Source organism: Cervus elaphus, chromosome 32, assembly GCF_910594005.1.
Source record: "Cervus elaphus chromosome 32, mCerEla1.1, whole genome shotgun sequence".
Classification (NCBI taxonomy): domain Eukaryota; kingdom Metazoa; phylum Chordata; class Mammalia; order Artiodactyla; family Cervidae; genus Cervus; species Cervus elaphus.
In genome coordinates, this window is record NC_057846.1 from 23,387,547 (window position 1) to 23,415,090 (window position 27,544).

Consider the following 27,544-nt stretch of genomic DNA (forward strand, 5'->3'; position numbering starts at 1 on the left):
AAACAGTCACCAGAATTTTAAAACCAAGTACAAATTTCTGCTATAATGTAGTCTTATTTGCTAGAGCTCAAATATACTACCAGCAGGAACTACTCAGTGATTTACTCCAATGGCACTATTGTTATTTAACCCTTATTAAAAAAATTCATAATGTTTTAGCAGCAAGTTTTAAAAAGAGTATTTCTTATCATTCATAATACCCATTATACATATGAAATGTTGATGTGAACTTAAAAAAAACACTCCTTCAAGCTATAAAAGAGTGTCTATTGTATTCAAGCTATAAAAGAGTGATTTCCTAAAGGAAATCAACCCTGTGTATTCATTGGAAGGACTGATGCTGAAGCTCCAATCCTTTGGCCACCTGATACAAAGAGCCCACTCACTGGAAAAGACCTTGATGCTGGGAAAGACTGAATGCAAAAGGAAACGGGGCTGGCAGAGGATGAGATGGTTAGACAGCATCACCAACTCAATGGGACATAGACCTGAGCGAACTCCGGGAGATGGTGCAGGACAGCCGAGCCTGGTGCGCTGCCGTCCATGGGGTCACCAAGGGCTGGACACGACTTATCGACTGACAACAACGTTGTAGCAACATAACGATTATGATGTGGTTTAAAGAGATGATCAAGAATGTAATTTAAAGCATTTTCCCACATAAACTTCATACTTCCAAAGATATAAATAACTAATATCCTCTTTCCAATTTCATTCTCACTAATTCTTAGTCATGGAGGCATGTAAAAGTTATTATTCTAATTTTTACAATGGGAACAAGAAGACAGTGCCTTTGAGAGACAGACATAGGATCAAAACTCAGTTATCTTTGATTCTTTTCTTTTTTCCTTCACTGTGCCAAGGGTGAGTTCTTCATGCCTAAAAGGCATTATAGTAGACTGGGAAATTAAAAAAGAATGTTGATTTTTAAGTTTCTTACTATCTTTATTCATACAAATAAAGTAGTCATGAGCATTAAGCACATTTTCTTGGATGGTTTACAATCATTTATATAGGTTCCAACTTTGGCATTTAAGATATTAAACATTTTATGAATTTAATTATTAAAATAAGAGAGTAACTTAAACTTGTGTCCCCAACTTTACATTGGTCATAATACTTTTCATACTGTGCTGTATTTGAATTTGAAGATCAAAGTACACACACATATCCATCCCAGTGACCTCTTTTTGAAGTTACCTAGATATCCATTTTGGACATTTGGGTTAATGGGCTGAAAACAACTACAATACTCTACATTTACAAGCAAACAAGAAAACGTTTATTTGGGGTAGTAGCTAAGAAAGCAGCTTTTTACGGAGACTGGAAAAAAAGGAAGCAGGGGAAGTATGACGGTAATTGCTATCCTTAGGAAATAACTTTAATAATTCAAAATTTTTCATACGATCTTATTAAGAAGGATGCAGTACCAGTGTAACATTTAACAGATATGAAAGTAACTATCAATAAGAACCTTGCCTAGTAATTGCTGACCTTAGATGAGTATCGTTTCTAGTTGCACACGTAAATCTTCAAAATATGTATCTTAGGTACAAGGGAACCAAATATAAAGTAATGCTAGATAGTCCTTCACATTTTTTATGTTTTGAAAATGAAAATAATATACTTCTGATTTCTTCATAAAAATACCCCTTAAATCCTAACAACTTAAAAGGCGTCTTGACTTACATCGGAGAAGATCACATTTTTCAACTCCTACCCCTCTACTTATACTTTTCAATGTAAACTAACCATGGCAACAGTTGTAAATTTCTCTCTGAAAAGAGGAGTACTGTTGTTCTTTCTGACTTTTGCTTCAAGCCGAATCTCTGTTAACAGTAATACTTAGACGAAACTCCCCTGCCTAAGTAGTAAAAACTGAAGGTGTTAATTTAGTATTTAAAATCAAAGTACAGAGGAAAAAAAAAAATTTAAAGATCAAAGAAAAAAAAAGTACAGCTTTTATCTATCAAATTAAAATTGTACCAGATGGCATATGACATATGGCAGCAAAGACTATATACAATGTATTCAGAGACTAATGCTATTACATAAAAGGTTTCTTTTTCCCCCTAACAACTTAAAAACGAATTTAAAAAAATTGGCTAACTCACTACTGGGAATATATTCAAATGCTGAATTTTAAATTCAGCATTATCTTATCTCTCCTTAAAGACAGGTTGTTACACAAACATCAAAAAGTGCAATAAGTTAGAAAACAAAACCTTGGTTTAGTACAGCTAAAGTTTATAAAGTAAAGCACTAAGTGATGTAAAAACCGATACACCAGAATATCAAATAACAACAAATGAACATTATAACTCAAAGAAAGCAGCAGAAAAATCTCATGGTCAGGTTGTTTTCCCATGAATTTTTTAACCCCATTCTCCCCATCCTTCTCAAGCCCTACCTGAAACAAAATCTATCAATACAAACTAAGACCAAGACATTCTGAATTGATATTTAGCAAAATGCAGTTTGGCTTACCGCTGAAGGTGTTTAAGAAAAGTTAAGTTTGGTGTACACGCTACAGAGCTTGAGCAACTCAGAAAAACAAAAAACAAATATTACTGTGTTTACAGATCAAAAATTCACACTAAAAAAAAAAGGACAGATTTGGCATTTAGTATAGAAACTTAGCAATACATTTTAAGGTATACAAAAGGCCAGTAATGAAAACAGTGATAACTAGAACAGCAGAAGCAACATGACCAAGATATACTTTGTTGTACAAGAGCCTACAGATTGACAGAGAAAGTACTGATTTTAAGAGTCAACTATATTACACCCTACTCACACATCACTAATTTCAAAAGGTCTTAGAAAGTGAAACTGGCAAAAATGGTACTTCCAGGATTCAATACAAAAGGCCAAAACAAAACCAAAAAATTGGCTGACATTTATAAAGTAGCCTCAACAAATATGGGATTTTTTCCTCCTTTATCATTCATATTTTTAGTTTTCTTTGTCAGCCCTTAAAAACAGTAGCTGGAACTTCTAAAGGGGTGAGAACAATGCATTTGTTTCACGCTTCCTCTCACTTAAAACAATAAACGCTGAATACAGCACAACCCATTAACAACACCCCTTAAAACACTGTCCTGACACAACTTGGGATCTGCTTCTTGGATCCTCAAGCTGGAGGTGCTCGTCTGCTAATTCAACAAATACTTGCTTTTGCTTATGAGGATCTGGACCTTGGACAAACTATTCACAATGCAGGAGCTCTAAAGAAACCTAACAGAATCCTTACCTACTTCCCCTGAAAAACACAAAAGAGGAGCTTCTAAATTGAGCTTTCTAAGACTCACAATTTGAAATGGTCTGGAACGGTTGATAACATTTTTAAGATCTAACTAAGAGCACACTTCTATAGAGGTAGTAGGCACCTCTGGTGAATCACAAGGACTGCCCTAGTGCAAGCTTCTGTCTTCTCCTCAAATCTAAATCAGCGCCGCCAATCGGAACAAATTTCAAGATTAGTTTCATAATAACTATCTTACAATCAAGTTATAAGTCACACCACCCAGGTTCTGAAGCAAAGAGAAAACCAAGTCAGTCAGGAGCTGCGCTCACTGTATAAAACTTACAGAAAATGAAAACAAAACAACACATAAATGAGAACTATATAGCGAACATTTTGGTCCAACATGCAGGATGCTATCACAACCGCTTCATCAGTCCAATAGTTGAACCAATTTCTATGTTGAGAAAAGACACAGCTATACCACCATTTCTCTACGAAATATATACATGTCTCATATAAACACCTCCTCCCAGGAAACACTGATTTTTATATTAAGTTGTCTTTTTGAAAACAATTTTGCATCCAATTACAATACAAGTCACTGCTAGTACACCTTAAATTGCTTAAACCAGTGTTTAGAGGTCTACACAGACAATGACAGCATTATACAAGAGCACTTCAACTAAGAATTGGATGAACAATGTTTAAAGTAAAAAGAGGTTTTATAACCAAGCTGTACGGACATTCTGGGGCTTGGGTCTTAGCAACAGGCCACCGCCTGTTGTGTCAAAAGCAGACGGCTCACTCTTACAGCTGAGGCCGCTGGTAGCACTGGATGTCCTGGAAGCTCCTTCTGAAAATAAATGAAGAGCAAGAAATTATCTGAACTAAGTAAACACATAAACCATCATCTGATACTCTTCCTTTCCTAATTTGAAGCCCAGATTAAAATAAAACTGTCTTCTCTATCTCACATGTGTTTTTAATAGTCCAATTCTATTCCCAACCAGGAATGTTCTTCAGAATTCCCTGTGGAACTTAAAATCACAAACATAACCAAACTCTATACAAGGGCATTTTGATGCAATAGATTTGGGGTGGGAATAAGTATTTTTAAAAGCCTCTCAAAAGATTCTAGTGGGAAAAATAAAGTCTCTTTGTATAACCATTTATACATTTATTCAACAAATAATTTATCACATCCACGGCATGATATTAAGTTTTGAGTTACTGGAATAAGACCCTCTCTTAGTCACTAATTCTACCAAGGAAGTGATGCGTGGAGGATGAATGAATGGAATTAAACTAGTTATCTGAGTGTTTAAGACTACAAGTGGTTCCAACTTTCTGTTCAGTTCAGTTCAGTCGCTCAGTTATGTCCGACTCCCTGCGACCCCATGAATCACAGCACGCCAGGCCTCCCTGTCCATCACCAACTCCCAGAGTTTACTCAAACTCATGTCCATCGAGTCGGTGACGCCGTCCAGCCATCTCATCCTCTGTTGTCCCCTTCTCCTCCTGCCCCCAATCCCTCTTAGCATCAGGGTCTTTTCCAATGAGTCAATTCTTCGCATGAGGTGGCCAAAGTATTGGAGTTTCAGCTTCAACATCAGTCCTTCCGGTGAACACCCAGGACTGATCTTCAGGATGGACTGGTTGGATCTCCTTGCAGTCCAAGGGACTCTCAAGAGTCTTCTCCAACACCACGGTTCAAAAGCATCAATTTTTCAGCGCTCAGCTTTCTTCATGGTCCAACTCTCACATCCATACATGACCACTGGAGAAACCATAGCCTTGACTAGACAGACCTTTGTTGGCAAAGTAATGTCTCTGCTTTTTAACATGCTATCTAGGTTGGTCATAACTTTCCTTCCAAGGAGTAAGCGTCTTTTAATTTCATGGCTGCAATCACCATCTGCAGCGATTTTGGAGCCCAAAAACATAAAGTCAGCCACTGTTTCCCCATCTATTTCCCATGAAGTGATGGGACCAGTTGCCATGATCTTAGTTTTCTGGAAACTTCCTCTATTATGACTCCCTTCCTGGGACAGGTCTCTGTCCCTAGCTGTTTTGTCTCTCTTTTTATCTTTTATATTTTGTCCTACCTCCTTTTGAAGACAATGGGCTGCTTTTCTGGGCACCTGATGTCCTCTGTTAGCAATCAGAAGTTGTTTTGTGGGGTTTGCTCAGTGTCCAAATGTTCTTTCGATGACTTTGTGGGGGAGAAAGTGGTCTCCCCATCCTCTTCCTCCGCTGTCTTAGCTCCTCCCCAATCTTAGTTTTCTGAATGTTGAGCTTTAAGCCAACTTTTTCACTCTCCTCTTTCACTTTCATCAAGAGGCTCTTTAATTCTTCTTCACTTTCTGACATAAGGGTGGTGTCATCTGCATATCTGAGGTTATTGATATTTCTCCTGGCAATCTTGAGTCCAGCTTGTGCTTCCTCCAGCAGCATTTCTCATGATGTACTCTGCATATAAGTTAAATAAGCAGGGTGGCTATATATAGCCTTGATGTACTCCTTTTCCTATCTGGAACCAGTCTGTTGTTCCATGTCTGGTTATAACTGTTGCTTCCTGACCTGCATACAGGTTTCTCAAGAGGCAGGTCAGCTGGTCTGGTATTCCCATCTCTTCCAGAATTTTCCACAGTTTATTGTGATCCACACAGTCAAAGGCTTTGGCGTAGTCAATAAAGCAGAAATCGATGTTTTTCTGGAACTCTCTTGCTTTTTCGAAGATCCAGCGGATGTTGGCAATTTGATCTCTGGTTCCTCTGCCTTTTCTAAAACCAGACTAGCTTTTACAGACTTTATAGCTTAGAGCATATACAAGTAGTAACAGCACAGACTTCTGCAGGGAATGGTCTGGCCTTTCCGAGTGTTGTACAATCCAGCACTCAGCGGTCACTCCCACCTCTGTTCTCTGTTCTCTGGGTGTGTAACAGATCAAATACTGAGCATTAAGAGGGATTAATCTGATGACTACAGATTGCTAATTTTTGTCTTAGTTACCAGTGAAGAAGAAGCATGCATTAGGGCTGGAAGATACTACTGAAAATTCTTCACCGGCTAAAGAGACTGCTTCAGCAACTTTTAAACAGTCTTATCTGTTCATTTCTTCCTTTAATAAACACACTGAAATTAAAAGTCTCTCCTCCATTACCTAAGAGACTACTGATATTTTCAGTTATTTAACTGAAAATTAACTGGTTGCCTTCCTATGTGGCCATTATATGCTGTAAAAAATGAAACCTGAAGTTAAGTGAACAAACACAAAACAAGGCATGCCAGTGAAACACACATAGACTGCATTCCAGAAGTCAGCATTTTAAAGCTCTATCATAAGAGCCTAAGTCATAAACTTTTAAAAGGGAAAAGGGTACAAACAAGTACAAAATACGTGTGCGTGTGCTTACTTAGTGAGCTGTACTGGCTGAGCGTCGACCTCACTCGTCTGGAGACTGGGGATGAGCTGAGATAACCCATGTTGCGGTGATAGTCCATCAGCTGTTCTGAGCGTTTCATGCCAACTGTTGGCTTCACAGCTTCAAGCCTTTTCAGAAAAGCCTTCATTTAAATGAACCATTTAAAAGCTAACGTTAGATAAACAGCAGTAGTTTTTAAAAAAGGCAAACACTTTCCAGAAACTGAAATTCACAAAATAAAGTAGAAAAGACTTCAAGTCACTGCGGAAAAAAATATTTCAATAATAATGTGGAAAATCTAAAAGTTTCTACCTGTCCTATAGCTAACCAAAACCACTATGATTTTAACAACTGATTGTGGGCACAGCTCTCTTCTTTGTCAGGTTACCATCTTAGAAAAGATGCTGTAAGTTGCAATACACTAAACCTTATTTTCTCACAGAAATGACATTATGGGAGTAATAATGCTAAGAGCCCGTGCTCTTAATAATAATGCTAGAAACAACGGTGAACATGTGCTTAGAGAGGAACTGACATATATACATTTAAGAGCAGGAAATAATGTCATTTCTTTCAGCAAGTAAAGTGAAACTATAAACTATACTATAGGAAACTATTATAAAGTACCCCCATTGACCCCTTCCCTTCTCCTTCTGCTAAGATTATTCTTGCAATTTTTCTTAAAAACAGAATTCATCTTGTCTCCAAATGAATATATGTAAACATGGTTTAATAAGAACAGTTCCAAATTTTAAAAAAGTTGTACCCTTTTGAAGTAACCAAGTTCTAATACAGTTGGGTCTATATGCAGCAAGTGCGCCCTCTACTGGAGAGGGCTGTCCTCTTCACCTGTTCTGCACACCTTTTCCCTGGAGGCCTGCAGCCTCTGGATTGCTAAGGAGCTGATGTTAGGGAACTGGAACAGAATTGCTTTAGTCATCATGCCTGTGAGCCATGCGAACTGGTCTCTATCACTGGAGATGGAGCAAATGAAGGATTATGAATCACGAAAATTACAAAGTAATGGACCCTGGTTGTGCAGTACATTGGACACAAAAGTGTCGTGTGTGTGTACACGCGCACCCTTGCATGTGTGTTTTGACTACAAACAATCCGGCAAACAGGTTAAAAAGTGTATCATCTCACACTGAAGAACTATTTGAGCCAATGCAGCTCTATATAAGGGTTTCATAGGTGGCTGGTTATACAATGAATACACAAAAGTTGATAGTTTACGAAAATAACCAATTAGAAAACAAAATGAAAAATTTCATGGCAATAACATAAAAAATATAGTTCTTGTTTTTTTTTTCAGAGTCCTCTCTCAGATTTTTTTCCCAATTATTTTTATTATTATTATTTTTTTCCATTTATTTTTATTGGTTGGAGGCTAATTACTTTACAATATTGTAGTGGTTTTTGCCATACATTGACATGAATCAGCCATGGATTTACATGTGTTCCCCATCCTGAAACCCCCTCCCACCTCCCTCCCCAACCCATCCCTCTGGGTCATCCCAGTGCACCAGCCCCGAACACTTGTCTCATGCATCCAACCTGGACTGGCGGATCTGTTTCACACTTGATAACACATATGTTTCGATGCTGTTCTCTCAGATCATCCCACCCTCGCCTTCTCCCATAGAGTCCAAAAGTCTGTTCTATACATCTATATCTCTTTTTCTGTCTTGCATATAGGGTTATTGTTACGATAACGAAAAATATAGTTTTAAAGAAAACTACAAACCTTACCAAGGTCGAGTGTTAAGAAGGCTTGAGTAAACAGAAGGACATACCATATTTCTAGATTAAAAGGTAATATTTTAAGAGTGCCCAACACTCTGCAATTAAAATGTAAACTCAACACAATTCCAACAAAAATTTAATCAAAAATTTTTTATAAAGGAAAATAATCAGCTATTATGAAGAATGCAAAGGACCAGCCAAGAAAAAAATGTTACAATATATAGAATTAGTTTTATTTTGCTTAATAAAGCAAATATTTGCTTAATAAAGAAGAGTTAAGCATAAATATGGACAATTCCTATTCCTTACAATAACATAATTTTTATAATAAATTATGCTTATTTCACCATTTAGCTTTAAGCTACTTTTTCTACTTGTGAATTAAGCTTTTGATCCAGAGCTGCACTGTCCAAGGCCACAAGCCACATATTGTTACAGAACATTTAAAATGTGGCTAGTTCAAATTGAGATATGCTCTAAGTATAAAATATACAACAGACTTCAGAGACTTAGTATCAAAAAACATAAAATATCTCTCAACAGTTTTTTATATTCATTACATGTTAAAGTGTAATATTTTTTATTTAGTCAGGTAAATATTATAGTGGAATAATTTCACCTATTTCTTTGACATTTCTAATGTAACTGTTAGGAAAATTTAAATTATACATGTGGTTCACTTTATGTTCTACTGTTCCCAAGTATAACAAAAAAGATCCTACTATGAAACGGAGAAAAATATTGCTCAGATATACAAATTACTAAGTAACAAAGTAAAAAGAAAAAAATAGTGGTAATTTTCCACTGCTTATTAAAATAGCTGAGATGTACAATTGATATGGGGTATAACGGAAGCTGTAAACAGAAGCTGCTTACCAGTTTTCATCTCGTTTGTATCTAGAATAGTCCCTAGACATTAATGGCTTCAACTTTTCAAAAGCAAACCCAAGTTCCTCAAAACGATAAATATAGAATTACTATATGACCCAGTCATTCCACTCTTAGGTACACACCTAAAGGAACTGCAAGCTGGGACCTGAAGAGATACCTATAGCCAGTGTTCAGTGCAGCGTTATTCACAATAGCCAAAATGTGCAAACAACCCAAGTGTCCATCATCAGATGAATGGGGAATCAAAATGTGGCATATATACACACATGGAATATTATTCAGCCACAAAAAGGAATGAAGTTCTGATACAGGCTACAACATGGATGGACCTTGAAAACATTATGGAGTGAAATCAGCCAGAGACAAAATGACCAAATAGTCTATTATTCTACCAACATGAAATATCTAGAATAGACAAATAGAGACAGAAGGCAGATTAGAGGTTACCAAGGGCTGAGGGGAAGGGAGAACAGAGCGCTATTGTTTGGCACAGTGTTTCTGTATGGAGTGATCAAAAAAATTTTGGAAATAAGTAGTATTTATTCACAATTCACAACATGGTGAGTGTAATTAATGTCACTGAACCAATCACTCAAAACAGTTAAAACGGGGAACTCCCCTGGTGGCGCATGGATAAGAATCCTGCCTGCCAATGCAGAGGACACAGGTTCGATCCCTGGTCCAGGAGGATTTCACGGGCCGTGGGGCAACTGGGCTTGTGCGCCACCAACGACTGAAGCCTGCACGCTCTAGGGCCCGTGAGCCACAGCTAAGGAGCCCCTGTGCCCTAGAGCCCGCGTGCTCTGCAACGAGAGAAGCTGCCACAACGAAAAGCCCATGGACCACAACTAGACAGGAGCCCCTGCTCCACCCAAATAGAGGAGGTCCGCATGCAGCAACAAAAACAGCACCGCCAGGAGTAAATTAAAAATAAACACAGCAGCATGTGCATATCAAAATAATAATAAAGACATTGAAAATTTTAAAAACTTAAAATGGCAAATTTTGTTACTTTTATATATTACTCTAACTTAAAAAAATGAATCATGTAATTTATCAGAACCCACTGTACACTTGAAATGGGTATGGCATGTAAATTATACCTCAAAAAAGATGTTAAAAAGAAAAAAGTAATCCCAAAGCAAGGAAACCTGGATATGATTCTACCACCTGCTCTAGCTGTTTAACCATTTTCCTAAAATATAAATGAATCCTGAACTTGCTAGAGTGATGTGTAGAAAGTTAGCATGTAGTTCACTACCCATCACCCTCATTTCAACTTCTGCTGCTGTAATCTACTCCCTGCCATATTCAGGGTAACTCTCTTGACCAATATTTTACTATTTTTCGCAAATATACTACCCTAGCTCACCAACTCTTGGTGTTAGTGATGGTAATAAATTCATAAGAGTTACTCTTGCAAATTCAGGTTAAGTAGAACTGTAGTGATGATGAAACATAATAAGGGTGAATTTGGGTAACTGTTCTAGTAATTTCAATAACAGCTTTATCACTTATTTTAACTCTGAATGTATGTGTTCATTAAAGGTCTAACTTTAGTTGAAGATGCTACCTGGGTTTAAAATCTTGGCTCAGTCACTTGCTTAGCAGCTCTTTGTCCATGGGTTAATTATTTAACCCTTTTAGGTCTCAATTATTCCACCTGTAAGATGTGGATATAAATAAAGTACGTCCCTGAAAGAATTATTGTCTGGATTCAATAAGCTAATATTTAGAAGACATTTGGAATAATGCCCAGGATTAAAGAGCTCTGTAAATATCAGCAATTATGAATTACATTTTATATAAAAAATGATATGTTAGTAGTTTTTAATGTGAAGATTTTCAACGGTTTCCATATATATATTTCTTAGGATATCAAAGGACTATTACTATACAATTTTTAATAATCAATGTCTTTCATACATTCAAGCAGCAGGGCACCAAATCTGACCTCTCTGAAAAAGTGTGTATTACTTAAAATAAATGATATATAAATTATTTTAGGTTTTGAGGATAAAATGAAGTAAAATAGATTTAGCTAGTGACTGAATACTTTGCAGAAGATGTATGTATCTAATCCTTGGACACAATCTCTTGTATTGCTATAATAATTTAACACATCTAGTCAAATAGATAATAGACCTTGCAGTATTTTCATTTAATACTCCCTTAAAATATATATAGTTTTCTGGATACAAAAAGCACATATTGTTACTTTCCAGGCTCATGGCTCATCCATACAAACCTATTCCTACTTTTATATCATTTAGAAAATTTGGCTGTATTGGGTTTGCTGAAAGTTGGGCTTACAAATCAGTACAAATGCACTTTATTTGATGACTAAAATGTTTCAGTCACTTACCAAATTTTCTCTTTCAATCCTTTGTTGTTCCCTCTGTCTGTTGAGAGCACTATGATACAACTTAGGGGGAGGACCAGTCGATCTTCTTGGAATCATACTCTTGCTTCCTGGCTTCTCAGCCTGTCTCGACAGTTCTTTCAAAAGCCTCTGATTTTCCCGATCAATCTGTCTCACTTCCTCTCTTGTGAAAGAGTAGTTTTTTCTAGGTGCTACTGAAGGCTGATCAAAGTGATGTTTTTGTGGTCCCTTTTTATCTAATTGCAGAAAAGCTACAGAAGTGAACAACAAAAAAGTCAACAAAAAAAGGAAAAATGGCTAAATAAACAGCAATATGATGGCATCATGGTACATGCTTTAACTTTTATAAACGGAAATTACATTAACTCATGATAAGGGGTGTATGGAGTAACTTCAACGACATACAGACTACAACTGGGTAGGGAAAAAATTCAGAGGCAGCTTAGAGGTTTATGCTCATTGGGTTCATTGGGAATAAATGCTATACACAAAACCATGAAAATATTTTAATAAGAAATGTACAAGGCACTGGTTGTAGACTGCAGGTATAATTTATGGAAAATGCTTTTGTCGTGTTTATTATATGTTCTCCTAAAGGAAGCTTAAAAGTTAGAAACCTCTGGTGGATTGCATTGACACAATAATCAGTTGAGATGGTTTTTATTAGTCGGAAAGGGATCCCAAGTGGCGCACAAGAATCCATGTGCAATGCAGGAGATGTGGGTTCGAACCCTGGGTGGGGAAAATCTCCTGGAGTAGGAAATGGCAACCCACTCCAGTCTTCTTGCCTGGAAGATCCTATGGACAGAGAAACCTGGCCAGCTACAGTCCATGGGGTAGCAAAGAACTGGATACAATTGAACGACTGAGCACACCCACACACATAATTAAAAAACTAAATGTTCTCAGCAATGCATACAATGGCCAGAAAATGGCAACAGCAAAGCTAGAATATTCTGAAACTTTCAACTTAACCTGAAAGCATTTTACTATGCAAGATTTATGGTCTTGATATTGGCATTGTAACAAATACTTCTACTATAAAAGTCAAACTTTTATTCCTGACTAGACATAAGCCAAATGAATATCTTATATAAAAGGAGCTTTTAACCAAGAAAAATATTTTGTATACTACGATTACCAAATGAAATTTTTATCAACATGCTAAATTCTCAATATTTCATATTATTAGAACAATTTACAGCAAATCACAACTATTACTGAACAGTTATCAGAAACTTCTAAACATATCAAGCTTGTTTCACCTTAAGCTTCTACTAAAAATGAATGTATTATATCAGATTAACAGTATGATACATTTGTTTTAACAATATCTTTTTAAAGTAACCATTATTTGTTTTAAATTAATCATTTATTTGGCTGCACTGGGTCTTAGTTGAGGCATACAGGATCTAGTTCCCTGACCAGGGATTGAACCCAGGCCCCCTGCACTGGAAGGGTGGAGTCTTAGCCACTGGAAGCCCCCCATTATTCGTTTTCATTATATCAGAGTACCTTTATGTTTATGGGGTTCTCATGGCAAGAATACTGGTGCTGTTTGCCATTCCCTCCTCATTGGTAAAGACCCTGATGATGGGAAAGATTGAGGGCAAAAGGAGAAGACGACAGAGCATGAGATAGTTAAGATAGCATCATGGGCTCCATGCACATGAATCTGAGCAAACTCTGGGAGACAGTGAAGGTCAGAGACCCTGGCGTGCTGCAGTCCCCGGAGCTGCAGAGAGTCAGACACATTTAGCCACTGAACCACTACCACCTTTACGTACACTCTTTTACTTGCTTAGTATTTTATGCTGTTAAAAGCATTTTTAACCCCATTTAAAAATGTGACTGGTGCAGAAAAGTTAAATCCTTTGAGCAAGGTCATAAAACTGTAAATCTACATCTCCATGCTTAAACCAAAGATGATCAGAGATTAAGGAAACTTAAAAAAAAAAATTATTAACAATGACTTCCTGATAGGAAAAATTAGGAAATTAATGGCTGGTGATTTGTTGAAAACCACACCAAACTAATGACGAAACCTGAATAGGAACACATTTAGAAAGAGATATATATGGACGATATATAATTGAATTATCTTGCTTCCAAGAAATAACCATTTTGTAGAATTGAATAAGGTTTCTAGATTAATTTAGCCTTTAAAATTAAATTCTAGAGGGAATTAAAAGTAAGCTATTTTCCTAATGTCATTTACAAAAAGCTTTTAAAAGTAAAATAAGGCAACAGCTAAAAATAAAGGAAGAATTTCAAACTAATTCATTTAAAAAAAAACAAAACAAAATAGCATTCTAACCCCCCTTGATGGGAAAAGTATATGTTGAGTGTTTACATGCTGATTCCAGGTATCACTAGCACATTTTTCTAAAGTGGCTACTATACGCTTTAGTATGAGGCAACCTCCAATATATGATCCACCGTCTTTCCAATTAAGATCTAAAAAATGTTAATTTGAATAAAATTTCAGGGATAAAAATATATTAACATAAATATGTACATTATTTAAATTACACATTTAAGAAATACTGCTTTTCCCTAATTTTCTTTAATGAAACAATTTTGCTCAAACTCTTTACAGTATTTCAATATATCCATTATCACTAAAGCCACTTCTTGACTCAGTAACACCATTTACTAGAAGTACCAGCTTAACTTGCACCTAAACTGTGATACAGACAGCATTTAAAATTTTCATGTGAATACTATTAATGGAAAATTTATCCCAAGCCATATTATGTCCTTATTTACATAATATTACTTTTTCTTTAAAAAAATCTACCCTGTAGGCATATTCACAATCCCGATTAAAAAAACCAATGGTATTTGCTTTTTAAAATGATGTTTCAAAGGTTGTTTTTTTTTTTAAATCCCAACTCTTGTAACTGAGAGGTGATGATTCAAGGAGTAATAATTAAATTTACTAAGTTTCTTTATGAACATCTTGTCAGATGAGAACTTCTGAGACATTCTTCTGGTCTCCTCCCTTTGCATCTGGGCAGGTCTGTGATGGCATGGACCAACACGATAGAGCCCAAGGCTGGGCAAAAATAGAGACAGATGCAGCTCCCCCCCCCCCCCCCCCGCCCCGGCCGTGTCTCTGGAACCCTTCTGCTTGGGGCCTGGGCCACCCTTGTCTGGCTGCCCTGAAGCTGTGAGGACATCAAGACCACATAGAGGGGCTGTGTGTGGCGTGGGTATTGTGACCCCAGCCTTCAGGCCATCCTGGGCTGCCACTTTACCCATCTAAGATTGTGATCTGTCATCAGAGCAATAGGGACTAACACACAAAACAGTGCCAGGAGTTGGGTGCTTCTGCAACAAAAACCCAACATCTGGAGCACTAGCTTTGAGACCAGATAGTAAGTAGGGCTCGAAAGGGTTGGAGGAGACTGCTAGTGAAGATGATCAAGCGGCAGAATTTTAGCAACACTGTTGGCTATGACAACAAGGAAAATGGAAAACATACCTTCTGCCATTGGTGGCTTTTGCTAAGCAGATCTCCAGGCAGAATCTTTAAAGTATCAATAGTTTATTTTACCACCAGAAGAAGACAGGATAGAAAACAGATGAGCTACAAAATGAATCGGTCAGTTTTCAAGTATAATTTATAGAGAATATCTATATTGAGACTTTGGGGGTTCAAAATTATTACTACTTCGACTTCCTACTCTCCCCTGGCATAAGATTCTCAAAGTACTCGAGCTATAATTGAGGAACCAAACCCAAAGAGCCACAGCTGCCCTTGGGACTTGATTTAACCCTGGATCACCAGGTGGGAGGGATCTTTGAAAAGGGGGAACATAGTTTTGCATTTGGGAGGAATGTAAATCAATATATGGCCAGAGGGTGGACTGAAGAAGTTTTGCAGAGTGTCTGTGTTATTTGACACTCCTCCCATTAAGAAGGAGGGTCTATGCCCCTGCTCTTAAACCTGGGAAGGTTTATAACCAATAGAACATGGAAGAAATGATGCCGTGTGGCTTCCGATGCTAGGTCATAAAAGGTGATGAGGTGTGTGCCTGGTTTTCTGGAACTGTCCTTGGGGCTCTGAACCATCTGCACTGAGGCTGCGGAATGTGAAATAGCCAGACCACAGGGAGAGGCCACGCATGAGCCCCCTGCCCAGCAGTCCTCGTCCCCAAGCCACCCCCAGCCCAGACACTGGATGTGTGAGTACGCCAGCACTCAGACGATTCCACGCCCCACCTGTCAAGTCACCCCCACCTTTGAGTCTCTCTCTATACCCTAAGGGGCTTCCCTGGTAGCCCAGATGGTAAAGAATCTGCCTCCAACGTGGGAGACCAGGGTTCGATCCCTGGGTCAGGAGGATCCCCTGGAAAAGGGAATGGCTACCCACTCCACTACTCTTGCCTCGAGAATTGCATGGACAGAGGAGCCTGGTGGGCCACATTAGCCCATGGAATCGCAAAGAGTTGGACACGACTGAGCAACTATGACTATACCCTAAGTACTGGGGTAATTTGTTAATGTAGCAATAGAAAATGGGATCTCATCACTTAAAAAAATATATTATGTAATAGACAAAAAAAAAACAAAACCATGGGCCAAGTGCAGCCCATACGTGGGTAGTTCATACTTTTTTTTTTTGTCTAACATCTACCAATCTTCCACAGTGATTACAGCTTTATCAATTTCATCATCTGGCTCTGTTTTGCTTTTATCAAACACTTCAAATCAATGGCTGTTAAATCTTTTTAGTGTACTTGGTCAGTCTGTTCATGTAAAATGCTCGTCTTTGTCCCTTTCAGTGATTTTCACATCTCAAATTCTATTTTGTGTACTAATAAGATTGATATTTCTATTTTCTCCTTGTTACCTGCCTGGCATAACTTTTTCAAGCCTTTATTTTCATTCTTCCTATACTATTGATATTTTAAACATCTTTACAGGTTGGATTTGGTTAAAAAAATTTATCCCCTCTGATAATGCCTTCTGATAAGTCAAAACAATTTACTTATATTATTTGATCTCTTCTCACAATTCTATATCTTCAAAAAAAATGCTTATTTTTTTGTTTGTTTTTTTCCCTCATTTTCCCCCTTTTGGAAGACTGACTATGCTAATTTATTTTTTCTCTAATAGACTATTAATCCATTCTCCAGGAATAGAAGTTCTTATACAGACCTCACACCAAAAGTTTACTGAGGACCCCAAATAATGTTTATGTGGGTATTATCTATCAATATTTACCATGTTAGAAATTAATGGTAAAAAATTGAAAGATATCTGTTAATTCGTCTGAAAATACTAAACCAGTGCTGTGTAAACATCACATTTTTATAAAAATAAAAAATCAGTGAGGAGAGAAGCAGAGTTGAACACTTCTGCAATCTTTTACCGCCTGCCTTCATAGAAGACAGCCAGAGCGACACAGCTTGGCCGCGCACACACCACATCTCACACGTCCATGGCTTAGGTCTATGGAGAAGACGAAAAAAAGAAAAACAAAAATATTCTTGGATCTGAACACTTCACTAGGCAAATTCAGCAGGAATAATAATTTGAGAAACCTCAAGAAACACCATATGTATAGACTGATCGCCATAATTAGTATTTAAAACACACTCTACTGCTATACAGAATCTTTGGTGGGTTATATTGGTGACTCCAATAACAGATGCATCAATGGGCAAAAACGCCACTTTGTTCCTGGGCCTGTAGTAGCCCTGAGCACCACGTACTGTATGGGCAGGTCCTGGGAATCAGGGCTCCCCAGGGGGCAGCAGACTGGATAAAGCTCTAGTCCACGTGCCTAGAGACTGAGCCACATTTTAGCTCTGTTTCCGAGTCAAAACAGGATAAGATTATAAGGCAGAAGCAGGAGGCAAAGACTTCCCGTATGTATTTCAGATGGCAAACCTAAGACTAGTGGGTAACTTTTACAAAATCCAATTTCAGTGAAACTTAAGATGCATACTTCCTGTTAGTGCTGTGGACAGATGTGTCCCACCGTCCTTTAGGTAACAAATAGTGTCTAATGCGGGGATTCCAGCAAGGAATAAGATCCTGCCCTCATGTTGCTTACACTAACTCCAGAGTCTCCTGAAAGGAAATGGGCTTTTGTGACCGTGAGGCAGGGGTAGGTGTGAAACTTCTGCACAGAACGTTCAGAAGAGTATTTCCGAGAAGGTGATGGATAAGCTGAGGGCCGAGCAATAGACGGAAGGAGCCTCTACAGAGAGAGAGGCCAACCTCAAGTGCAAATACCCGACGAGTGCAAAGTATTAACATTCTATGGACAGTAAGGAAGTACTGTGACTGGAGAGATGAAGCAGTAAACAGATGATGGGGAGCCATGGTTCATCAACTTTAACAGCATATGAGAGAACGGCACCAGGCTCTCCATGGCAGAGCCCAGGCGTCAGTACTTAACAGTTTGTTTTAACAATGTGAGTAGTTCTCCAAGAGATGCTCACGTACTTCCTGGGATAAAGAGTCACGGAACAAACAGTCTGTTAGCCTATGGTAAGAAATTTGATATTTATTTTTAACCTAAGAGTAAGCCCACTGAAGAGTTTAGAAGGAAACTAGTAGGTCTGATCTACTTTTTTAAAGATCATTCCTGTTGTTAGGGGAAGAAGCAGATGGGCAAGAATAGAAAACTCAGTCTTGAAAGTTTTAAGAGATTGAATGAGCATTTATCAGGAAAGGCATGCTGAATGGAGACTTAGCCACTAGATAGTAATAGGCAATGCCAAGAACCTGATTTTGAATTCTACTTTGTGTACTAACAAGATTGATACTTTATTTTCTCTTTCTTACCAGCCTGGCATATCTTTTTCAAGAGTTTACTTCATGAGTATTCTTCCTTTGTCAGGAAGCATTTAACAGGAGGCTTCCTGTGTGCTTTTTGGATCTGTCAGGAACCCATTGTCCTTATTAATTCCTGAATATTCAGGAATTAAGAGGAGAGGCACGCCTTTCCCTGGGCTGAGGAATCCAGGCGTGTGTCCTTTGTTAGCTTTTCAATACGGTGATAAGTAAGTACCCTTTTCCTTTTTATGAACCATACGGTAATAAGGATCGACTTATGTTTTGTAAGTCTGGAATTTTAATCTTTATCTTTGCTGAGAGTAACTACCTTGTAAGACAGTATATATGCCCACACCATGTTGATTAAAACACCTTTGCTCCATCAGAGCTTGGGTCCCCGTGTCTTTCTTTCTGTCTTATATCTATATCTATTTCTGGCTGATTCCCCAGAGCGCGAAAGCTGGCTGCGTAACCCAGGGAATATTAGCCTCTTTCCTTCTTTCACTCTCTCATCCTCGACTATGGACCTCCAGGTTCCAGTCCAATAAAGGACCAACATTCCTTATACTATTGATATTTTAAATAATTAAACAATCAATGAGTAACAATCAAAGAAAACCTATAAAAGAGGGGACATTCACAAGTGTAAGTTGCTCCAAAATACATTTTATCAATCTATGAGACTCATTTGACTAAATAAGGGACTTATTTATGCCCTTCTATCACCACCCTATGTAAATTATGTAGCTGACGATTTATTCCTTCAACTAACATTTTAAACAAAGCAAGACAAGAGAGTCCTATTTACAACTTAAAAACTTTATCTTCAGTTGCCCTAAAACCTAACCTGCAAGCTCAATATTTTTAGTTTTATATTAACTAGTCAAAGATGAAGTGTGAGGTTGCTTTTACTTCACCTGGAATATATTGTTCCTTTCAAACTAAATAATGGGTATAAATAAATAGAGACAGAAATACAGTAGTCAGGATTATCTTAATTCTCAAATCCTTCTATCTTAGAAGTAACTAAAAGTTGAATCATGCTATTTCACCAACTTGGTAATTATTTTCCAGCAATTCTGTCTAGCCTTTAACTTAAAATCGGAATTGTCTCCTACACTTTACTCTGAGTTCTCTTAATTTGTCAGCATTCATGCCACCTTCCCTTAAACTTGGTGCTCTTGCTTTCTTTCTCAAAGAAAGTGAAATATATCTCACACCCGTGTCTCCATCACACATAGGAAAACATCTGGCTCCCCTTCTTGCATTTATTTTATCTGGTCTCCAGGCATTTTGAGTTTCTAAGAATCACTGTGAGGTAGTTTCTAGTCCCAGTTGATTAGTTTTGTAGTAATATAAATAATGATATTCCAGATATCTTTAAATGAAATAATTTGGTTAAATTATAATAATATAACCTGATCTCAAACAACAAAACACACCTACTAGAAAAATCAAGGCAAATTCATAGTGTTTAATATTTAAGCTCAATATAATATTAGGTTTAATATTTAAATTCAATACACAGGACTTTCCTGGGGGTACAGTGGATAAGATCCACCTGCCAATGTAGGGGACAGGGTTTCGATCCCTGGTCTGGGTGGATTCCACATGCCATGGAGTAACTAAGCCCATATCCCACAATTACTGGGCCCAAGTGCTGCAACTACTGAAGTTCCTGCACCTAGAACCGGTGCTCTGCAACGAGAAGCCACCAAAATAAGAAGCCTGTGCACCCCAGCTAGAGGGTAGCCCCCCCCTTGCCACAACTAGAGTAAGTCTGTGCAGCCAAAAATAAATTATAAAATAAACAAAGGCCCTATCTCTAGATGTACTGATTTTAAAAATACATAAATTCCAGACACAGTGTTTAAAATTACCTTTTAAAAGATGATTCAGGTCCATTGTGTCATGTAAGACTTTTTGTTTATATCTGTGGTCCAAACTGAAATCCAACGCTGTTGACTTTGAGGTGAGACTGGGTTCATGTTTTTCCTTCCCTTTTTTGGCTGATTTCAAAGATTTTGAGTTATTTTTCAGATCCTCAACAGTTTCATATACTTCTTGCCTCACATTTTCTTGCCTTTTAACTTTCATTTTTCGGTCGCTTGAGGCACCCAGTTCGAAAGACTGAACCGGGCTGATGTCCGGGGTCGATAAAGGAGTGACATCTGTCACAGTGTCTTCCGATTCTTCAGTGTCATCACCAACCTTGGGTTTTGTACCTGAAGCCTGGGCTCCTGGTGATTTTTCTCCTGGTTTATATTTCAGTTTGGGTGACAAGTGGGTGGCGCCAGGGAGACGCTTCTTCAGTGATGGAGATGAATCAGACAGGCCTGCATCAGATCCGGTATCTGAACAGCCTGTATCGGAACTTGAAGACGAGAAGGACAAAGAGGAAGAGGAACTGCTTCTGGAATACTTTTTACTTAGGCTTTTCTTGAAGTTATTCGGCAGCTTAGCTGACTTGGACCTGACATGATGCTTTTTCTCATCATCAGTGCTTTCCTCTCCATCTGTATAGTAGTCGTGCTCACTGTCTTTTACAGTTTGCGGAAGGCTATTTGGAGTGGGCAAGCGTATTTTATGTTCTACTCGAGCATCACCCAGTTTTGATCTTGAAGAAGTGGTCGAGGACGAAGAATTTCCAGCTTGTGCATTACCATCTTCTGCAGGGTGCTCCTCTGGAGGAGCTTTCCCATTGCTCTCAGTTCCCTTCTCAGTAACATCATCTTCCTTTCTTTGTAGTCCAAGTTTCAAGTTTACATTTTCTGTATCTTTGTCTATTCTCTCTTCAGTGTCATCCTCTTGCTTGTCAAACACTGAGCTACTCTCGCCTTTCTTCGCTTCTTCGAAGTCACTGTCAAAGAAAGAATGGTCCACTTCACCTTCCGATATATCGCCAAACCGATCCATGCCGGCAAAAAATATATCTGAAAAGGAGGAAAGTGTAACCATCAGACTAAGAGTAATTTCCAAATTATTCTCTTTATTTTTATACAGTAATTGCAAACTTTGCCAAACTGAGAAGTCTGGGTAATATATAGAGAGAAATATGAGAAAAAAAAAACAAACCCTACCATAAAAACAGTAACTCAGTGAAATGATAATGGGGGCTACCGGGGTAATAATCAAGTTGCACCAATGATCTGAACAATAATAAGAGATCATCAAGGCAAGCATATCACAAATGTGGATATGTAGGTGAATGCCAAGGAAAAACTGACTTCTGTAAATTAAGTACAGCTAGAGTTTAGAATGCTAAGCCAGCCCAAACAGACATCATTCTGGTAGACTGGCCAGTTAAAGACTCACATTTCCGGGGCAGGCTGAAGCTTCAGGGTTAGTTGTGAAAGCCCCAGTTTGGTGGGATGGCCCAGCAGTCAGAACTCCATTGGAAGCGGGCAGTTTTCAATCAGACTCAGTTTAAAAGATGAGAGATGTGATCAAAATCTAAGGCACTAGCAACAGTCTCAGCTACTGCTCTTAAGTTCTTAAACTTTTGTTGTCCCTTTGTGTGGCATCCATAGATTATGGCGCTTTTGCTTAACCCATGTGACAGTCACAGCTCACAGCTTCAGGCTCACAGTCTTAAAGCCAGTCATTCCCTTCTCCACTTTTCTGAGGTTCAGTCTTAGGGAGAGATCATTTCCTTGATGGTTAGTGACTATGAATGTACAATTACAGCATTACTTTTAATACTGAAAAAAAAAAAAACTTGAATAGAGGAATATTTTGAGCCCATTAAAATCACTATTTAAATCACAGGTCAGCAAACTACTGTGAATGGGCTAAATCTGGCCCACCACTTGTTTCATAAATAAAGTTTTATTGGGACACAGCCCCACTCACAGGTTGAAGAACTGTCTCTGACAGCTTTCCCACTGCATCTGCAGAGTTAAGTAGCTGTGACAGATACCACAGCACCCACACAGCCTAAAATGTTCACCAACGGACCCTTTGTGGCCCCCTGATGTTGGGGCTGTTATCAGCGTGAAAAATGCATTAATACAAAATTGTTATCTATACTGGATTAATAATACAATTTAGACATTTGGACAAAAAGTGAGTTGAGAAATCATCGATCCCACTGCATTTTTAAAATTTTCATTATTGTTATTGTGATAGTGTTCATGTAACAAACTAAGCAAGGAAGTGACTGACAGGGAGTCTGCACAGTGGGAAAGAACCAACTGGGTCAGATACTCAGGCCCAAAACTCGGTATTGCTGCTTCTCAGTCGTGTGTTCCTGGGCACATAGAGAAGAAAGTGCATCACAGGCCTGTCTGCAACAGTGCTGACTGAGGGAAAAACTCAATGTCCAGTCGGAGGAAAACAGAGAAGAGAAATGTTTTATATTATATACTGTGTATCAGTCAAAAATGATGAGCTGACAGCCACAAAAATCATGTCTACCAAGACAGCGGAATTAAATGAATGACAATATAATCATGAAAAGCTTCACACACATACACACACACAAACCAAACAACACTAAACTCTTCAAGCGGACAAACATATACATAAAATTCTACCAGCCTGGCCTGGGAGGACATGCATTAAATATCCAAGAGCTTGAGCCTATAAAGGGAGGGAGGAGGAATGAAGCTGGGAAAGGGGACGAAGGGGAAGAATTAAGAACCGGTTTTCTGTGATCATGGGTCATCACAAATATAAAAAGGCATGACTGATCGTTATCAATCTAATTCTGCCCACCTGAGTTCAAAGAGAAAAACAGCAAATCAAATAAGCTATTGAATGATGGACAGCACTTATTAATAGTCATTAAATTCTCCCCAAAGCTATCCCTTTTTGTAAGATAATTCACACTTTAAAACGTCAAGGAATAAAAGAGCAGTGGTAGCTGTTTTTTCCCACGGTTAAGAATGCCTTTAAGGATTGAAAAGTTTTTAATAAGTTTCTTCAAATTCTAAAATCAAACAGTTTCATTGCACAGCCCAGAGCTAATTTTCTTAGCCAGGTTAAAACACAAATCTTTGAAAAAACAAATCATCCAAATTATTCCAACTTCCGTCCCTCTGCAAAACTTGCTTACATTTTTCAGGAAATAAACTTACTAAGCTAAGTCTCATTTGTATTAGTGTTGCTATCCTACTACTACTAATAGTTAAAACATATTGAGTACTTATATGTTGTTGTTGTCCAGTCGCTAAGTCACATCCAACTCTTTGTGACCCCATGGACTGTAGCACACCAGGCTTCCCTGTCCTTTACTATTTCCCAGAGTTTGCTTCAACTCATGTGCATTGAGTCGGTGATGTCATCCCACCATCTCATCCTCTGTCGTCCCCTTCTCCTCCTGCCCTCATCTTTTCCAACGAGTCTCTTCACATCAGGTGGCCAAAGTATGAGAGCTTCAGCATCAGTCCTTCTAATGAATATTCAGGATTGATTGTTCTAAGTACATAAGAAGTACTAACTCACTGACTCGTGACAACAACTTTTAAGATATTCTGTCACCCTCTGGTAAGTGGGAACTTGCCTGAAGCCACACAGCTAGTTAAGTGGCCTGCCAGGATTCTAAAGTGGGCAGCTTTGAGGATCACGTGACTAACCACTGTTCTACTCTGCTTTAGAAATATGGTCCTAGCCTTATGGAAAGAAAAAAACTGAGACCTTCCCTCCTTGAACTTTAAGCACATTGTTGTGATATGGATGATTTATTTGACAGTAAACAGGGGCCAAGATAGTAAAACAACCCCTCCCGTGGTAGGGAGTTTTAAGAGAAAATGAGACTTGTTTAGCAATACGGCTTTAGAAACAGTTCTTTGCAAAAAAGGATGGCCTGAAAATTAGATACACATGCTAGTGTTTACCACGCATTTTGCTGGATATATTTGTTGTGCAGCAGTTTTCCTCTAACAAAATAATCTGTAACAAATCTCACTGGCATCACAAACTGAATAAACCAGTAGCCTTAGGTAAATTTAAGTGTTAACCTAGGTAATAAGAATTCAGAACTTTGAACTGACTTGTGACTCTCTATCCCAAACTGAACTTGTGATCAAACCACCATTCCAAAGACAGTAATGAGTTTCCCAAGTATTTCTGGCAAGGTGAGGGACAAACCCGGTGTAGCAACATACAACTTGCATCATATTCTGCTTGGTCAAAACACCTTTTGGCAAAAAGTCTAGAACCTGAGTTATGATTAATGGTTTACCGACCAAGGGCTCACAGAAATAAAAGAAATAACTAAGGGAAAGGGTGTGTTCAGATACTTGAAGAGTGGTGATATGAAACAGACTTGAGAGCTATTATTTGCAGCTCCAGAGGCAGAACTTGCATCAGCAGATAGAATGCATAAGAAAGCTGTTCTGAGTTTAACATTAGAATTGCTCCAAAATGGAATGCATTCCCTTCAAGGATTATGAGCCATAAGTCATCTAGCCACAAGTCACTAGATACCGTTGAAGCAAAGACTGGATGGCTATTTGCTGGGGTGCTGCAGAGGGAATTTGTGTGTCTGGAGGATATGACCTTTCCCAACCCCAATATGAGCTAGGTCTAAATCCCAAAGTCTATCCCTAAGCCAAATGACTACAGATACTTCTTTGAAATCCGTTTTTCATAGCTGTTTCCCGCCTTCCCTGTCTTCTTAGCAAACTGGGAACTCCTGGTACCTTGCTCATCTTTCTATCCTAGCGCCTAAAGTCAGACCTGAAAAATACTAGATATTCAAAGAATGTTTATCTGATGAAGGAGTCTGGAATTAGGAGATTTAAGATTGAGCCAGCTATGAAGGGCTTTTCAGGTGGTACAGTATTAAAGAATCTGCCTGTCAATGCAGGGGACACTGGAGACATGGGTTCAATCCCTGGGTCGGGAAGATCCCCTTGGAGGAGGAAATGGCAACCTGCTCAAGTATTTTTGTCTGGAAAATTCCATGGAGGGAGGAGCCTGTTAGGCTACAGTCCATGGGGTTGCAAAGTTGGACACGACTGAGCACAGCCAGCTATGTAAGCAGAAAAATCACCTCTTTCACCTGATTTTTTTTTCCTGGATAGTTTTCCATAGCTGTCCTTCATTCCCTTCCTACTCCACACACTAGAAGCAACTATCCCCATATTTGCATTCACAAGATCCCTGTGAGTGTGAAAGTCACTCAGTCGTGTCCGACTCTTTGTGACCCCACAGACGGAAGTCCGTCAGGCTCCTCTGTCCATGGAATTCTCCAGGCAAGAATACTGGAGTGGGCAGACGTTCCCTTCTCCAGGGGATCTTCCCAACCCAAGGATCGAACTCAGGTCTCCTGCTTTGCAGATGGATTCTTTGCCACCTGAACCACCGGGAAGCCCCACAAGGTTCCTGTAGTCCCCAACAATTGTAAGCATCTGTCTCCCTAAATGGTCACAGTTCATGACAAGGGGTGCAGAGATCAGTGTCTGGGAGACTTTTCAGGTTTAGATTTAGGTTCCTAACATCCAACAGATGGGTTATTGCAAGGACCTAAACATTCAGGTTTTTTCAGTAGTCATGTATGGATGTGAGAGTTGGACCATAGAGAAAGCTGAGTGCCAAAAAACTGATGCTTTCGAACTGTGCAGTTGAAGAAGACTCTTTGAGAGTCCCTTGGACTGCAAGGAGATCCAACCAGTCCATCCTAAAGGAAATCAATCCTGAATATTCATTGGAAGGACTGATGCTGAAGCTGAAACTCCAATCCTTTGGCCACCTGATGCAAAGAACTGACTCATTAGAAAAGACCCTGATGCAGGGAAAGATTGAAGGCAGGAGGAGAAGGGGAGGACAGAGAATGAGATGGCTGGATGGCATCAGCAACTCGATGGACATGAGTTTGAGTAAGCTTGGGGAGCTGGTGATGGACACGGAGGCCCGGCATGCTGCAGTCCATCGGGTCGCAAAGAGTCGGGATATGACTGAGGGACTGAACTGAAACAGTCAGGTGACTTAACAAACAGAAAAAAATATCCAACTGTCCCAATCACTAAGCAATCCTTTTGACAATCTTCAGTTAGTGAGATTCAATTTACATTAAATAGTAATAAAAATATGGACTTAATAAGATAGTAAAGTTTCTCTAAAAAATATTGGGAAAGCGTAAAAATCAAATGACAGTTCATCAGGCTACAATGACCCTGCTGGTACTCAACGAGGACAAGTACTTGCCAAAGCTGCCCAGGAGTCATTTAGACACCCATCATTCGTAGAATCCTTGCAGAACCAGCAATACAAATACCAACGCTTTCGCCTTACATCAGGAAAACACACAAAGAGGAATCCGGCATTTTAAACTGTCATTTTAGATACTGTGACATGACGTTTCTATAGTTAAGACATATGATTTGGTCCAAAGACGGTAACCTATTGGATACCCGAAAATCTCAGCCCAAAGGAAACACCTGTCTTCCAGGATCTGAGGTTCCTTACACGACCCCCTCCGGACCGCACGAGGCAGCGGAAAACTGACATCCCCCTCCCTCCTCTGAGTTCAGGGTCAAGATCCGCGGAGATGGGCGGGGGAGACCTGAGCCAGGATCTCCCGGGGCGGGGGATCACGTCTTAGTTCACGGCCGACCCCGACTCCACGCCACCCGCGAACGCGCCCCGAGGTCAGGCCCGGCCATCCCAGCGCGGCCGACGAGGGGCGCTGGCCCTGCGATCGCGCCGGCCCCGGACGCCTCCGTGTGGGTTAGACCCGCCTGCCAACGGGCTGCCCGGGCCGCAGAGGGGGCGGGGCCCGGAGGGCTGGAGGGGCGCGGCCCGGCCGGTCCGCCTTCCGCATACCGACCCTGTGCTCTCGCCGCGGCCTGGGCCCCGGAGAGGGGAAACGGATCCCGAACGGGGGGCGGGGGGCGCGGAGAAAGGGTCGCCCGCGCGCAGCTCACCCGGCGCCGCAGCCTCCTCGCGCCGCCGGCGTCCCTGCCGTGCGCCCGCGCGCGCGCTCCCGCAGCCCGTCCACGCCGCCCCGGCGGCCGCCCGAGCTTCCGGAGGCGGAGAGAGCGGAACTGGAAAGGAGGTCGCCTGGGGCCGCGCCGCTGGTCCCGCGGGAAGCGGGCGGTGCCGGAGGCTCCT

General features: G+C 39.6%; 1 protein-coding gene across 3 annotated transcripts; it reads right to left on the minus strand.

The window, feature by feature from the left end:
* Window positions 1-924: 924 nt before the first annotated feature.
* CFAP97 (cilia and flagella associated protein 97) lies at window positions 925-27,504 on the minus strand. 3 transcript variants are annotated; one of them, XM_043893428.1, is made up of 5 exons: window positions 27,358-27,504; window positions 20,368-21,420; window positions 11,675-11,943; window positions 6,664-6,814; window positions 925-4,097 (listed from the first exon to the last, which is right to left on the minus strand). In XM_043893428.1, exons 2-5 carry the CDS (start codon window positions 21,401-21,403, stop codon window positions 3,970-3,972), a joined length of 1,584 nt encoding a protein of 527 aa, XP_043749363.1. In that variant the 5' UTR covers window positions 21,404-21,420; window positions 27,358-27,504; the 3' UTR covers window positions 925-3,969. The 3 variants fall into 3 exon arrangements, with proteins under 3 accessions (XP_043749363.1, XP_043749360.1, XP_043749362.1); XM_043893425.1 differs by having other exon boundaries at window positions 925-4,100; window positions 27,358-27,503; XM_043893427.1 differs by having other exon boundaries at window positions 925-4,100; window positions 27,261-27,407.
* Between the last annotated feature and the right edge of the window lie 40 nt (window positions 27,505-27,544).

What these genes read in the sequence shown, in the direction of transcription:
- CFAP97 (XM_043893425.1), bottom strand. Translation starts at nt 21,403, where the DNA reads ATGGATCGGTTTGGCGATATATCGGAAGGTGAAGTGGACCATTCTTTC. An exon ending in CCTGAATCATCTTTTAAAAG is followed by an intron (nt 11,944 to 20,367) that starts GTAATTTTAAAC and finishes TCACTTCTGTAG; the next exon opens with CTTTTCTGCAATTAGATAAA. An exon ending in GGATTGAAAGAGAAAATTTG is followed by an intron (nt 6,815 to 11,674) that starts GTAAGTGACTGA and finishes ATTTAAATGAAG; the next exon opens with GCTTTTCTGAAAAGGCTTGA.